The sequence below is a fragment of the Toxoplasma gondii genome, chromosome IX (genome assembly GCF_000006565.2).
Source record: "Toxoplasma gondii ME49 chromosome IX, whole genome shotgun sequence".
In the NCBI taxonomy this organism is placed as follows: domain Eukaryota; phylum Apicomplexa; class Conoidasida; order Eucoccidiorida; family Sarcocystidae; genus Toxoplasma; species Toxoplasma gondii.
The window spans coordinates 2,509,335-2,522,271 of NC_031477.1; the positions used below are offsets into that span (position 1 = coordinate 2,509,335).

The 12,937-nt window shown below is 54.9% G+C and overlaps 1 protein-coding gene across 1 annotated transcript; it reads right to left on the bottom strand.

The window, feature by feature from the left end:
* Positions 1-181: 181 nt before the first annotated feature.
* Positions 182-12,582, bottom strand: TGME49_288420 (hypothetical protein). The gene is made up of 7 exons (XM_018782030.1): positions 5,951-12,582; positions 5,240-5,316; positions 4,427-4,508; positions 4,084-4,152; positions 3,235-3,315; positions 2,725-2,780; positions 182-2,311 (listed from the first exon to the last, which is right to left on the bottom strand). The coding sequence occupies exons 1-7, from the start codon at positions 11,406-11,408 to the stop codon at positions 1,049-1,051; spliced, it is 7,086 nt and encodes a 2,361-aa protein (XP_018636354.1). The 5' UTR covers positions 11,409-12,582; the 3' UTR covers positions 182-1,048.
* Between the last annotated feature and the right edge of the window lie 355 nt (positions 12,583-12,937).

Below are 12,937 nucleotides of genomic sequence, written 5' to 3' on the forward strand. Positions count from 1 at the left end.
GAGCATGCGGATTTCTGCTGGCATTCGCTTCAGCGTTTCGACAGCGAGAGGCGACGCCTCAGAAGCGAAGAGCTGCGGCATACTCTGCGCTGGTGCTCCGTCAAAACCTAAGGCGTGAGAAGAAAGCTGCAGTGCATGCGTGGTGAAGTGAACAGAGAACCTCAATCGCATGGCGACGAAAGGGTCGTTTTCAGCTCTCCGCTGCAAGCGTGTCTCGCGGAAAAAATACAAAAAACTCAAAAACGGGAGGCGCAGTCCGCACGGCCCCTGGCGTGGAGCCAGTCCATTCGGAGAGAAAAGTTGAAAAACTCCCCTCCCCCCAAAATATACAGAAGGCATTTGCAAGCGCGGGTCTCTCTCCAGCTGCAGTCCTCCGTACTGGGGTCAAACAACGAGAGGGAGGGAAAAGGACAAAAACAGAGGCTTCTGGCCTCTGCCCCATTCAAAAGAACAGAAAAACTCAAACGGAGTGCGCCGTCTCCCGCTGAGGCAGGAACGAGAAAACGAACTCGCGCCTCGCGGTGTATGTACACCCCAGCGATGTGGATCTACGGACAGCTACAGACACGCTTCTTTCCTGCGAAGGAGAGGAAAGAGCCTGGGCGAACTCGACGCCGGCGCCTCCTTTTTCTTGGTTTTCCTGCGAAAACGTCTTCGACGAAGTTCGGGGCAGACTGACAGCAGACTCTGCCTCCGACTTTGTTTCGAAAAAACTCGTTTTCTCCGGTGAGACTTCCACCAGCTCCAGCACCGAAAAAAAGCGAGAAGAACGGGAGACACTTCAACCGCTCGCTTCTCTCACACGCCACTGCAGACAAATCTACTTCTATATCCAGAACTGCATGAATATGCAATACAAATACATATATAATTGTATGGATGGATGGATGTACACATATATATATATATATATATATATGGGTGTGTCACAAGATGCATGGATAAAGATATTTTTCTGTATAGGACAGAACAGACGTTTAGGGTGGCTTTTCCTCTTCTCTTGGTCTGCAGCATGGGGGTCTGAGCACTGAAGAGTCTTCCGCAGTGCCTAGAAGCACTGAAATCCAGAGACCGTCGCAGGGGAGACAAGCGACCCGCGGCGATAAACTCTTTGCCCAGAAGGACTGATGTAGAACTGCACAGGGGTCTCGTTTCCGACGGTGTCCTTCTCTGTCACGAGTCTCTCGCCTTTACCGGTTTCTTCTCTTCCTCTCTCGGCCCTGGACAGGCTCACGTTGGCCATGCGATTCTCTCGGTTCTCTTCGTCGTCCTCGCACCCCCCTGTGTTCGTACAGTCCGCGAACGTCGACGCACGGCGCCGCTCAGATTGTTCGCGTTTGTCCGGGAGGCAGAAACGGCTGCAGACAGCCGCGAGCGATGAGAAGGGGGAGGGAGCCAGCGCCGGTTTCGGAACTGACAAAGAAGGCGCCTGAGCGCGCAGGTGCGTCTCGCGAAGATCTTGAAGCGAGGAGACAGGCCCACCCCCGACAGGCCTTGAGGAAAGAGTCTGCTTCCTGGCGAGCTCAGGTCTCGGTGCCCGCCGCAGTCCCGGCGCGCATGCAGAGGCGAAGGGCGATGAGGCCGCGGAAGGAGAAACTGAGACTCTGGAGACCTCTGGCGAGCCGTGGAGGAGCTTGAAAGACGGGGACGTCGTGAACGGCAACTTGCTGTGTACAAACGCCGCAGAGCCGAGAGGACTCTCGTCTTCTCTCCGAGCCGAAAGCAGTTCCCTCTTTCGGAAGCTCGAGGAGCCCTCTCCGCGGGTCTGCTTCTCAGTCCGATTCTCTGCGAGCGGAGTTAGGTGGGGAACTCTGCTCCGTCCGAGCGCGGAGAGAGGTCGCGAAAGAGAGGCCTCAGGAAATCCTTCTCCGCTCTCGCGGGGCGAGCAACCTTGTCCCGGGCAAGCCACGAAGAACTCCGAGGAAACGGACGAAAAAGGAGGCGCGCCTGCACCAGCCTCCCTGTCGGACGAAGGCGCCTTCTCACCAGGCGGCGGCGGCGTGGAGAAGTGAGGAACTCCCGCGAAGGGGGAACAAAGGACGTTTTGCATATCTGCGTCTCCCCTCCGGTTCTCCTTCTCTCCGTTCTCCTGTTCGGACGCTGCGCAGTCTCCGTGGGGAAAGCACTGAGATGCGCCACAGTCGACGCGCGACGCAGACAGGGGAGGCGACGCAAACGAAGCAGAGAAAGAAGACGCACTCTCGCGCTGCCTCTCGAGAAGCAGCAGCTGCTGCTGTTCGTTCTGGAAGGACCGCTGCGCGGCCTCTTCCTTGCTTTGTCTCTCCGTCTCGTCCAAAGTGTACAACTGGACCTGAGGAAACACGAAAGAGCGGATCAGCACAATCTAAAAGACACCTGCGAAGTCGAGGGGGGGCAGCAAAGTGCAGACTTGCTGCGCCTCTTCACAGCACACTCTTTCCAGAAACAAACGACTGTGCAAGATATATATTTATATATATGGATATCTGCGAATTTACAGAATGAACGGATATATGCGTATATATATATGTATTTGTATATATATATATATATATACCAATGGAGAGTGCTGGAAGAGGAGGGGCACAAGGCAGCGGTGTTTCGAGGAGACTAGCCGAATAAGAAACCTTCGAAACGTCAAAGAAAAAGCATCTCTGCAGGGTGTCAGCAGATGCGAGTGAGCGCACGGCGAAACGAGGACGGAAGTTACAGGGCTTCCGTGAAGAAGCGCAGACCTGCTCTCACCTTGTTGAATGGCGAAAAGGATATTCTGCGACGCTTCAGCTTCTCCGGTTTGTCGTCTGAAATTGGTAGCGCAACGAAAACGAAAAAAGAACGGATTCCAAACGCTGAACGCAACCGCTGACACGCACGCGAGTAGCTTGTGCCTCTCTGCGTGACCCGTTCTCTTCTCCACCTCCCTTGTCCCCGCTCTCCCTTGTTCTCTCTCTGTGACTCCCCGGTGCACAGCAGTCTCTTCCAGATGCGCCGAGCGACTTCAGCGAACGACATTCGGAAACGCAGAGAAACGCAGGTGGGCGGTCGGGAGAGAAACCGAGACAACTGCGCAAACAGAGAGGCAGAGACAGAGAACAAGGCGAGGAAAGGGGAGACAGGCGACACAGAGAAAGACGTGAGAAAAACAGAACGCATGCTTCTGCAAGCACCCCGAAAAGAGGCTGAAAAACCGTCCTCTCCAATCTGACAGGAAGGAGACGCAGAACGAACGAGACGAAGTGGAAAGCTTTTTCTCACTTTCTCTGCTTCCGTCGAACACTGCGCTACTGCTGCACCGAAGAATCGAGTGCCGGCGCCGTTCTTTCGGCAGTACCTTGCCTAAGACAACATCGAGGAACGCACACCAGAACGAACTGCAAAACAAACGCTTTCTTCCAAGGGACTCAAGACGCTTTCCGTTTCTATTTTATTGTAGTGTATCGACAGAGGAAGAGCGAATGAGCGACGCTGAAAAAGTAGTAGAGCACATCGAGTCCTGAAATACGACGGAACACGCCGGGGCAGCTTGGCGACTATACAAATATACAAACATATAAATATACATAAATATGCATATACATATATATATATATATATATAAATATACATATACATGTATACATACATATAAATATATATATATATATATATATATACATATACATGTATACATATATATATATATATATATACATAAACATGTATACATATATATATACATATATATCGACAGAGACAGAGGACAAGCTAGAAGCAGAGAGGTCGCATCAGCCTTCAGTGAGGCAATGCTGCGTCTCGATATCAACGTACACCTCTACAGCTGCACAATGGACAGACAAAACGAAGCGAGAGAAAAGAGAGATGAGGCAGCTGCGTAAGGACGGCATGGGAAAGGATGCGGCCGAGGGGGAGTCCGCGTCAGGGGATATGACTTTCCATGTGGATAAGTCGCAAACATCAGTTTCTTTTCCTCGACACTGAGAGGTCCTTGAAGAGAACAGAAAAGACCAGAGCGACGGGTGTGCGCCCTTGTCCTCTCCAACTTTCGTTTCGCAACTTTCGCGTCACTTTTTCGCTGGCACATTGCTGATGGCCAAAGCAGCTTACCTTGGACCCGTCGAGCAGCTTGAGGAACGAAGCGTTCGCCGACGTTCGCAAAATTCATCCGCGAACTCGCTGGAAAGACAAAAAAGTCTCCAAGGCAGTGTGTCTGTGTTGACATTGTGGCCGCCCTTGGGGAGAAGGATTGCCCAGCTCAGGCCCTCAGGGTGGAGCTCGATAGCTCTGCTTCATTCCATGTGTCTCGACATCGGTGAGTGCCTTCTGTCTGTGTCTCTTTTGTTCGCTCTCTCTATATATATATGTCCCCTTACACTCTCTCTTCTTCGCTCCTTTCCCCCGAGCTTCTTGTTCCTTTCTTCGCTTTTATGCGGACTCGCCGAAGACTTACGAACGCCGGTTGACGTGTGAGTTTGGAGGCTCCACGCCTTCGCCATGTACAGCAGCGCCTCCCGAGACTTCTCGCGCAGATCCTGCGAAAATCCGGAAAAGAGAGACCGTTTACTGAATCATATGATGAACGCAGTCAGAGTCGCTTCATCTTTGACTTCCTCTGAGTCTGCGTAATCAGGCGTTCTTCCAAAAAGGATCGAGGAAAAACGAGGACATATCGATCCGAGACACGACCTATAAACGGACTGCTACGGATTCGAACGCACACCGTTGTGACGCATTTGAATTTTATACACCAGCTCAAAGAAGAAATTCCGCACAGCATCTTGGAACCCCCACCCCCCCGACGAAGGCTTCTGCGCGAATACTTCCGCCTCGGATCTCTCGCGGCGAAGCCTGTCTGCGCATGTGCTCTCTCTCGAGAGACACAGATGAAAGTATAAGAGTTCTGTCTCCTCCTTTCCATCTCAACTGTGCACAGACAAGAGACGCAGGGATCCGGAGAAGGCGCTGTCCTCACCAAGAAGCGTTGTCCCCGTCACGAACACAGTTGTCTCTTTCTCTTTTCACTTGTGGCGCACTGTCCGCTTCGAAAGCTCTGCGTTGTCGCTTTTCTCCTTCTTTCTCTTCCACTTGGGTTCTCCCCCTCAACCATGATCGTCTCCCTCCGAGAGAAGGGAGGGAGCCACCGCGAGAAAGAGTGCAAGGAGAAGAAGGAAGAAGCGACGATAGAGGGAAAGCAGAAAGAAACGAAGAGCAAAAAGCAGATGGGACAAGAAAAGCAACGAGGGAACGTGGAGGGGAGACTCACTCCTGTGATGATTGTAGACAAATACGTTCGAAGCTGCTGCGTTGTCAGTAGCTTCTCATCTGCCTCATCGACGAGAACTGCAGGCACCACAGACATCAGAAAAAAAGAAAGCAGTTTCAACCTCAGGCTGTCGAAAGAACGCTTCGATCCTGGCCTCTGGAAGGTCGACCCGCAGACCCCTCTCTCCGGACGCAAATGTTTTTCTTTACGGACTTCCACTTTCGCCTTTTGCCTCGTTTCCAGAACATGAAAATCGACATCTGCCATCACAGTTTCGACAAACGTTCTTCCTCTTGCAAACAAACAAGTGTGCTTTAAGGAGAAGCAGAGACGCGCCTCTTCGTTCACTCAGTCGAAGCTCTCGATTTCTCCACTGCAGACGCGGTCAAGGCCGTCTGTGTCTGTCAACAGTCGCCAGCCCTCAGGAAGCGAACACCCAGGCCGATTCACCTCCACAAACAGTAACACAAATCAACTGTCAGATGCCCACAAAGACAGAAAGACAGATATATATATATATATGTATGTATATGTAGAAATACGTATATAAGTATGCCGACATATACTTATTTATGTATGTCGCAGTGGAGATTTGCGTGCAGATGACGACTGGGTCTCGGAGACACTATGGGAGATTTTTTGAGGGGCGCGACGCGCCGCGAATCTCGAGCAGCAGGTTTTGTCGCGTTTGCAAAGCGTGATCGAGCGTACAGGGATCCAGAGCCAGGAAGCTAGGAGTGTGCATTGAGAGGTCTGCCCGTCTCGATTCGGCCTCTGCTTCGTCGCTTTCTCGCTTTCTCTTTCTGTCTCTCGGGCTCGGCTCTTGCGCGTCGTCTCTCACGCTGGCGCCGCTCTGGCGCATGCAGTGGACCTGCTGTTCCAGGTCGTCGTCGAGAGCCTGCTGCAGATCTCGTTCATGTTTCGCTTCCTCCTCGACTCGGCGTCGTTCCCACTCAGACACTTGCGACGTTGTTCTCGAGTTCCTCAATCCCTGGTCGTCTGCATGCGCCGCGAGCGAAGACGGAGAGGCACACGGACTGGCCGCCGAGAAAGACGAGCGCCGCGAACTTGGCAGGACAGAAGACGAGGAGCGACCGCTGCTTCTCCCACTGACGGATCGCACATCGGAGGCGTCTGACGAGGAGAGGCGGTGCCTCGCGGCCGAGAGCTGAGTGAGAGGAGCAAGCAACGTCTGGCGCTCCGTGGAAGCCTCAGACGAAGAGGCGCGCCTCCGAAACGGCGACGAGAAGCAGAAGGTGCCGGGGAACGGAGACCCCAGCGACGACGTCGGCTTGGCCAGCGAGGGTTTTGCGCTTCTCGACGCAGCAGCTCGACCGGACTCCGAGGACAGCGCCGCGGAAAACGGAGCCGAGTCCCCTCTTTCTTCTTGGCGGCTTTGCTCTCCAACGGCACCAATCCTGACCTGCCTCACTTGAGCTTTCTTTTCTGACGATCGACTCTCGTCGAAGCTGGGCGCCGACGCCATGTCTCCCCCCTCTGCATGCGGTTCCTTCCTCGGCTCGGCGCAGTCTTGTCCTTCACAGTCTTCCCCTCCTTGCAGTTCATGTCGCTCGCAACTCGCACGAGGCGCATGCCCCGAAGAAGAAAGAGAAGAAAGAGAAGAGAGAGAAGAAAGAGAGAGAGAAGGCGCATCCCCCGAAGAAGAGACAGAAGATGAAGAGAGAGAAGACGCAGAGAGAGAAGGGAGAGAAGGCACCTGATCTGCAGAGGCTTCTGAAGTGACTGTCTCCGCTTCCGCCTTCGCATGGACCTCTTCGTTTTTGTCATCTTCAGTCGTTTTCCCCTTCTCTTCTTTGGCGTCTCTGCTCTCCATCTTTCCTACACTTCCTGGAGCCTCTCTCTTGCATGCGGGGGCTCTTCCACGAAAGGCCTTTCGCCCATTCTTTGCACATGTCTCCTCTTCCATCTCCCCCTCCTCTTTTTGCTCGATTTCCTCTTTCTTCTCGCCTTCGACTTTCTTTCCAGTTGTCTCCATTCTCGCCTTCCTGGCAAGATCAGCCCCCGTTCGCACTCGGGTCCCTCGTAGCCGCGACGAGTTGGTCACCGAATCTCCGTCGCTTTTCTGCCGCCTCGAATTCGGTTGAGAATATTGAGGCGCGAGAGAAACTGCAGACGAGAGCGAGTCTGCCTGCTGCATGGAAGCTGCCCGCCTTCCAGAGGAAGAAGAGAGAGAAAGACGAGAGGAAGAGAGAGAAAGCGACGAAGAAGAGGAAGTGGGGAGAGTGGCGGGAGGAGAGAGACGAGTTCGGAGTTTCTTACTGGCGCGACCGCTTACTCGATCGCTGTTATCTGTTTGCAAGGAGTCTGAACGAGTACTCACGAAGGAAGCCGATGAGGAAACAGAAGAGCTCTGCTGAACGTCTTCTCGTGGAACAGAGTCTTGCTCCTTCCCGCGTGTCTCGCGCTTCCCAGCTGCTTTCCTCGGACCTCCTAGACATCTGTCCTTCTCTGGCGACGCGCGCATGCGTCTTTCCTCCGCCTCTGGAAGCCGCGTTACACGCCGGCCTTTCTCCTTTGCAGGAGATGCTTCGCTCTTCTGCGCTCTGTTCCCCTCCTCGTTCTTCTTCTCGTCCGTGTCTTTCTTCTGCTCCGCGTTCTTCTTCTCTTGCTTGTTCTCCTCTCCGTCCTTCTTCCCCTCGCTTTTCTCCTTCTTTTTCGAGGAGGAAGGCACAACGATCCCACAGGAAGCGCGCAGTGGAGAGCCACGGAGAGAGGAGACATGAGGAGTTCCCTGCGAGCAGAGCGAAGGAGAGCCAGACGAGAGAGGAGAGGACTGCAAAGATCCGAGGGAAGCAGCGAAGAGGCGCGGGGACCGACGAACCAGCAGCGTGGACGAAGTGTCGAGTTCGAGAGTCTTTCCAGCATTTTCTGTTTGTCGCGAGGCGGAGCGAGGAGAAGACGACGCGAGAGAAGGCGCTGGAGACAGCACAGGACATTGTGGGCGGAGAGCCGTTGAACTCCGCGGCGGCGACGACGGAGACATGACTTCAGCGAGAGGAAGACTCCAACTCCCAGAGACTCGCGGAGGCGACGCTCGCGAAAGCGAAGAACCGAGAGAAGAGACAGAGGAGAGAGGAAAGGCGAGCGCAGCGGAGTCAGAGGACGACGCTCGTCCACGCCTGGCCGGGGAACAGAGAGGAGAACAGAACGCAGGTTTTCGAGGCGAGAGAGACCATCCGGATGGCGAAGGCGAAAGAGCGACGCGCGACTCCGAGACTCTGGGTTTCGATGCCTCGACCCTCGATTTTGAAGAGTCGCGGGGAGAAGCGATATCGCAAAATGACGAAACCGAAGAGGCTCGGCGGTGCGCCATTGAGCTGACGCGACTCTGGAAAACAGGTTCAGCGTCTCTTTTTTCATGGTCTCTTTTCTTCTCAGACCTTTTACTTTCCTCGACTTGCGAGAATGGCCCCCGACGACTCGGTCGTCCGCCTTCGTCAACTTGCAGACAACTCGAAAGGCGCCTGCTCTCTTTTCCTTCTTTCAGGCCGAGCTCAGCCGCTCGTCCGTCCTCACACCTCTCCCCTGCCTCTGCGCGTGTCTCATTTCTCCGTTTTTCATCCGTCTTTCTTGCTGGTCCCTCCTTCTCTCTCTCGGTCTCTGCTTCGCGCGATTGCTTCTCTCCTCTGCCCGCGCGTTCTTCGCCTGTCGCTGCTTCTTCAGGTCTCTCCACACTCAGACTCCGGCTGCGGCTTCTGGTGCATCTTCTCCGAGGCCGCGACGCGTCTGAGAGGGAGAGAGGACCTGCGCGAGAAGCGAGGCCTTTTGTCTGTTCATGGAGGTGATGGAACACAGTCACAGAGTTGCGGCGACGGCGAGCGCGCGTCAACACTTGGTCTTCGTCCGCGCAAAAGGGTGCCATCCACTTCAACGCCTGAGGATCGATGTATATTTCTTCTTTTCTGCGCCCGTCGTCTCTGCCTCCCCTCTCCTCTCTCTCCACTCCCTCTTCCTCCTCCTCCCCCTCTCTTTCTTTTTGCTCTTCACATCGGTCTCCTTGGCCGCTTATCTCCGCCGCACCAGGCGCGGCCTGTCGGCTGTCTGTCTGCGCCTGCGTCGTCTCCACTCGCGTCTCCTTCAAGGAAAGAGGAACGGATTTCCTTGGGCTGCTGTGCGAGGAACCATAGCCCAGAGACCTGTCTCTCGGAGCCTTTGGAGACAGCAGACCGCGCTCCCAGAGATCCGTGACTGCTTCGACGCAGTCGGCCTCTTCGTTCGCGCGTGCATCCTTCGCATTCTCAGTCACAGACGTCGACGATATCCTCTCCCCTTTCTCCCGCGAACTCTCTCTCGTGCATGCAAAGGCACCTCCGAGCCTCCTCTCCTTCAGAAAGGCTTTTCTTTCCTCTCGTGAGGGTGCTGTCGCTCGTGGCTTCCGTTTCTTGGGAGTTCCTTTCTCTCCCGTTTCTCTGCGTTGTCTGTGCTCCTGCAGCTCCTCTCGCTCCCTGCCTGTCTTGTGATCCGTCTTCTCTCTCGCCTCTCGCTCCTTGTCCGCTGTCCGATGCTCTCTCTGTGTGGGTGCCTTGGCTTCTCTCTCTTTCTCTCCTCCTCTTCCTCTCTGCAGAGAAGAAACGTTTCCTCGGAAACACAGACTGCGGCCTCGCTCATGCACTTGGAGAGTCATCTCGACACTTGGTTCAACATTCACTTTGCCTTGCAGAGATCTCTGTCCCTGCGACTGCTTCCCCTCCACTCCCTCCTTCCTCTTCGGCTCGCTGTAGAACAAGAGAGGAGACATTGTGTTAGAACTCTTCGCTTGCACCTCTTTGCTTCTAGCTCCCATCCACGTGCTCTCCTTCTTCTCCTTTCTCTCCTTGTTCGCCTCTGTCTCCTCCATCCTCTCCTTCGTCTCCATCCTCTCCTCTGTCTCCATGTTCTCATCTGTGTGTCTCTCGAACGGCCGGGGGGCTAGAACTGGGGAGAGGAAGTTTCTTTTCTCCTCCCTGCCGAGCGAGGAGCAGACTGGCGCCGCACTCGCAACGCTCTCGGGAGAGGAGAAGGCTAGCCGCTTGCGGCTGAGACTCTCGCTCGCACGGAGGTGGAGAGAGGAGACGAATTCTCTCTCTCTTCTCTGCGGCGAGAAGGCGAAGGAGGAGAGACAAGGTCCTGACGCGTGACCTGTCTCTCTCTCCTCTTCCACGAGGCTCTTGGGTGTGCGGTAGCGCGAGCAGAGGGGAACGGCATTTGCAGAAGACGCAGAGGAGGAACAGGAGGAGGACGAGAAGAAGACGCGGTCCTCTTGTCCAGTGAAGTTGTCGCTTGCGGGTCCAGTTCCCTGCCGTTCCTTGAAACGCAGAGAAGAAGAAAAACTGAAAAAGGAAGGAACAGACGAAGCCGCTAAGCATCCATCTGTCTGGAAAGGCACTGGAGAAGAGAAGGCAGGACAGAGGACGGGGGACGACGGCGGAGACCCCTGAGCTCTCTTTTCGCTGTTTGCCTGGCCTCGGACTCGAGACTCTCCTCCGTCTTCTCCTTCGCCTCTGCTTCTTCCTTCAACTTGTTGGCCGTCACGAGTACGAGAACCGAGAGAAGCAGAAGCCGAAAGAGCAGGAGACAGCAGCCTCTCCGCGCCGAAGCCGCGAGTCTCGAGGCTCGGGGACGGCTTCGAGTCGCCGTGGGGAATCTCCTGTCTTTGGCCTCGAGAGGGAGAGCGGAGAAGCGACGGCGAAGGCTCCTGCATGGCCGCACCAACAGGAGAAGCAAACAGCGAAAGGGTGCAGGTGTTTTCCCCGGAGACGGACGCCGACCCACCGTCGTCATCCGTCTGTAAAGGAAGCGCATTTTCGGACTTGGGCTGCGGGTGAGAAGGCGCTGAGGAGGCAAACGAAGTGGACGAGGAGAGACAAGAGGAAGAAGAGAGAGAGAGGAAGTTCGAGAGAAGTTTCGGAGAACGGCAAGACTCTGGAAGAGCCGGCAAGCGCGGTTCGCCTTCGTGCGCCTGTCGCTGCAGCCCAGAGGTCTGGACAGCTACGCCGCTAGGAGCGGGGAAAGGAGACACTTGAGAAGATGACGAGGAAGTATCAGAGGAAGAAGAGTACAGCAGAAGGGAAGGAGATGGAGAGACTCTCTCTTCGCCTTCCGGGGAGGAAGATGCAGACGGGTGAAGTGATCCATTCTTTCGTCTGTTCCGCAGAGACGCTCGGGGCATTGTCGACGAACAGTGTGGTCGAGGAAAAGGCTCGTGGAAGAAGGCGAAAAAAACCGAACGAAGAGAAGAAATGAGAAGGTTTCAGAAGGAAGAAAAGCTCTCGACAGAAGAGAGAAAGAGGTGCAGACGAAAAGACGAGAACGCGTCCTGGGGAACAGCAGAAGAAAAGGACGGTCCAGGAAGTGAAAAAGCAGGCTGGTCGCAAGACACCTGGGCCACAGTCGCTCTCCCGCGTCGTCGGCAAAGTTCCGACAACGAAGAAAGAAACATTCGTTTTCGCCTTTCCCTCGGGGGTCACCTGTTGGCTGCCTCTTCCTCTCTTGTGTGTGTCGACTGTCGCGTGTTTTCACCTTCTCTTCCTCGCTGCGCATACACTCTCGAGTTCTCTTTTTTCCAGCTCGTGAGTCCTCGGACTCGCCGTCGTACTTTTCGTCCTTTGCCCGTTTCTTCTCACACCGGCTGCGCTCTCCTCTCCCCTCTCCCCTCTCTCCTCTCTCGGGGCCTCAACACACTGTGTTGTCTTCTCGAACTCCCGTGCGGATTTGATTCGGTCGTCTCCGGCTTTTTCGCCTTGGGTCCGTCCTCCGCTCTCCAGTTCTGGCTGCCTGCTTCTTTCCTCGCCTTCGCTCTCTTCTGCATCATCTCTTTCTTCGTCGGTCTGTCGCGCCCTCGCTGTTTGCTGTCTCGCGGGACCTCAGCAGACGCGAGGTGTTGCGGCTGAACGACTCGCCGAGCCGATGCCGCCTTCTTCCGCGGAAAAGACGTCTGTTCGCGGTTCTCGTTCACGCCGAAAGACACATCCGGTTCTGCAGCGAACTTGAAACCTGTGGATAAGCACAGAAGACAAGCTTGTTAAGCTGTGAAAACTGCCCGTTTAGCACCAACCACCCACCAGCTGCAGGGAGGTGGGGGGAGGAGGGCGTGGCAGACACGCGAAAAGTGGATTTCTCTGCACAGAACGCCGCTTACGCACCCCCGCCTGCGATCAGAGAAGCCGTCACTCTCGAGAAAGTCAAAAAAAACGAAAAAAAACTCGTCGCGCCACAGTCCCCGGCCTCCTTCTGCACTCCGTCCAGAGAACCGAGGTCAGCTGCGTGTAGGTGAGGGCGGAACGCGTGTGTTCCAGATTCGCGACAGTTTTAGCGGAGGAAGCGCCCGGACAGACGCAGTTCCGTTCCACCACTTTTTAAGGAACTCGAATGTCTTTGGCAAAAATGGAAAGGCGGGCAAGAGCGAGAAAAATAGGGGAACACTGTGTAACGAGAGTTTTTTCCACCGTCGAACACCCAGGATCCCACCCCTGTTGATCGCTGGGGTCACTTTCTCCCAACCCCCTCTCAGTCTCGCGTGTTGGCGGATCCGCGATTGCCGCTTGGACTTTCTTTTTGGAAGAACGCGGAAAAAGAGAGAAACAGAAGACTCACGGAAAACAGACAGCGGAATAAACAGAGAGTGACGCGAGACGTTTCATGCGGGAACCAGCGCATGTGCGATCGGCTTTCTTGTTCACTTCTTGAACACGCGAAAAT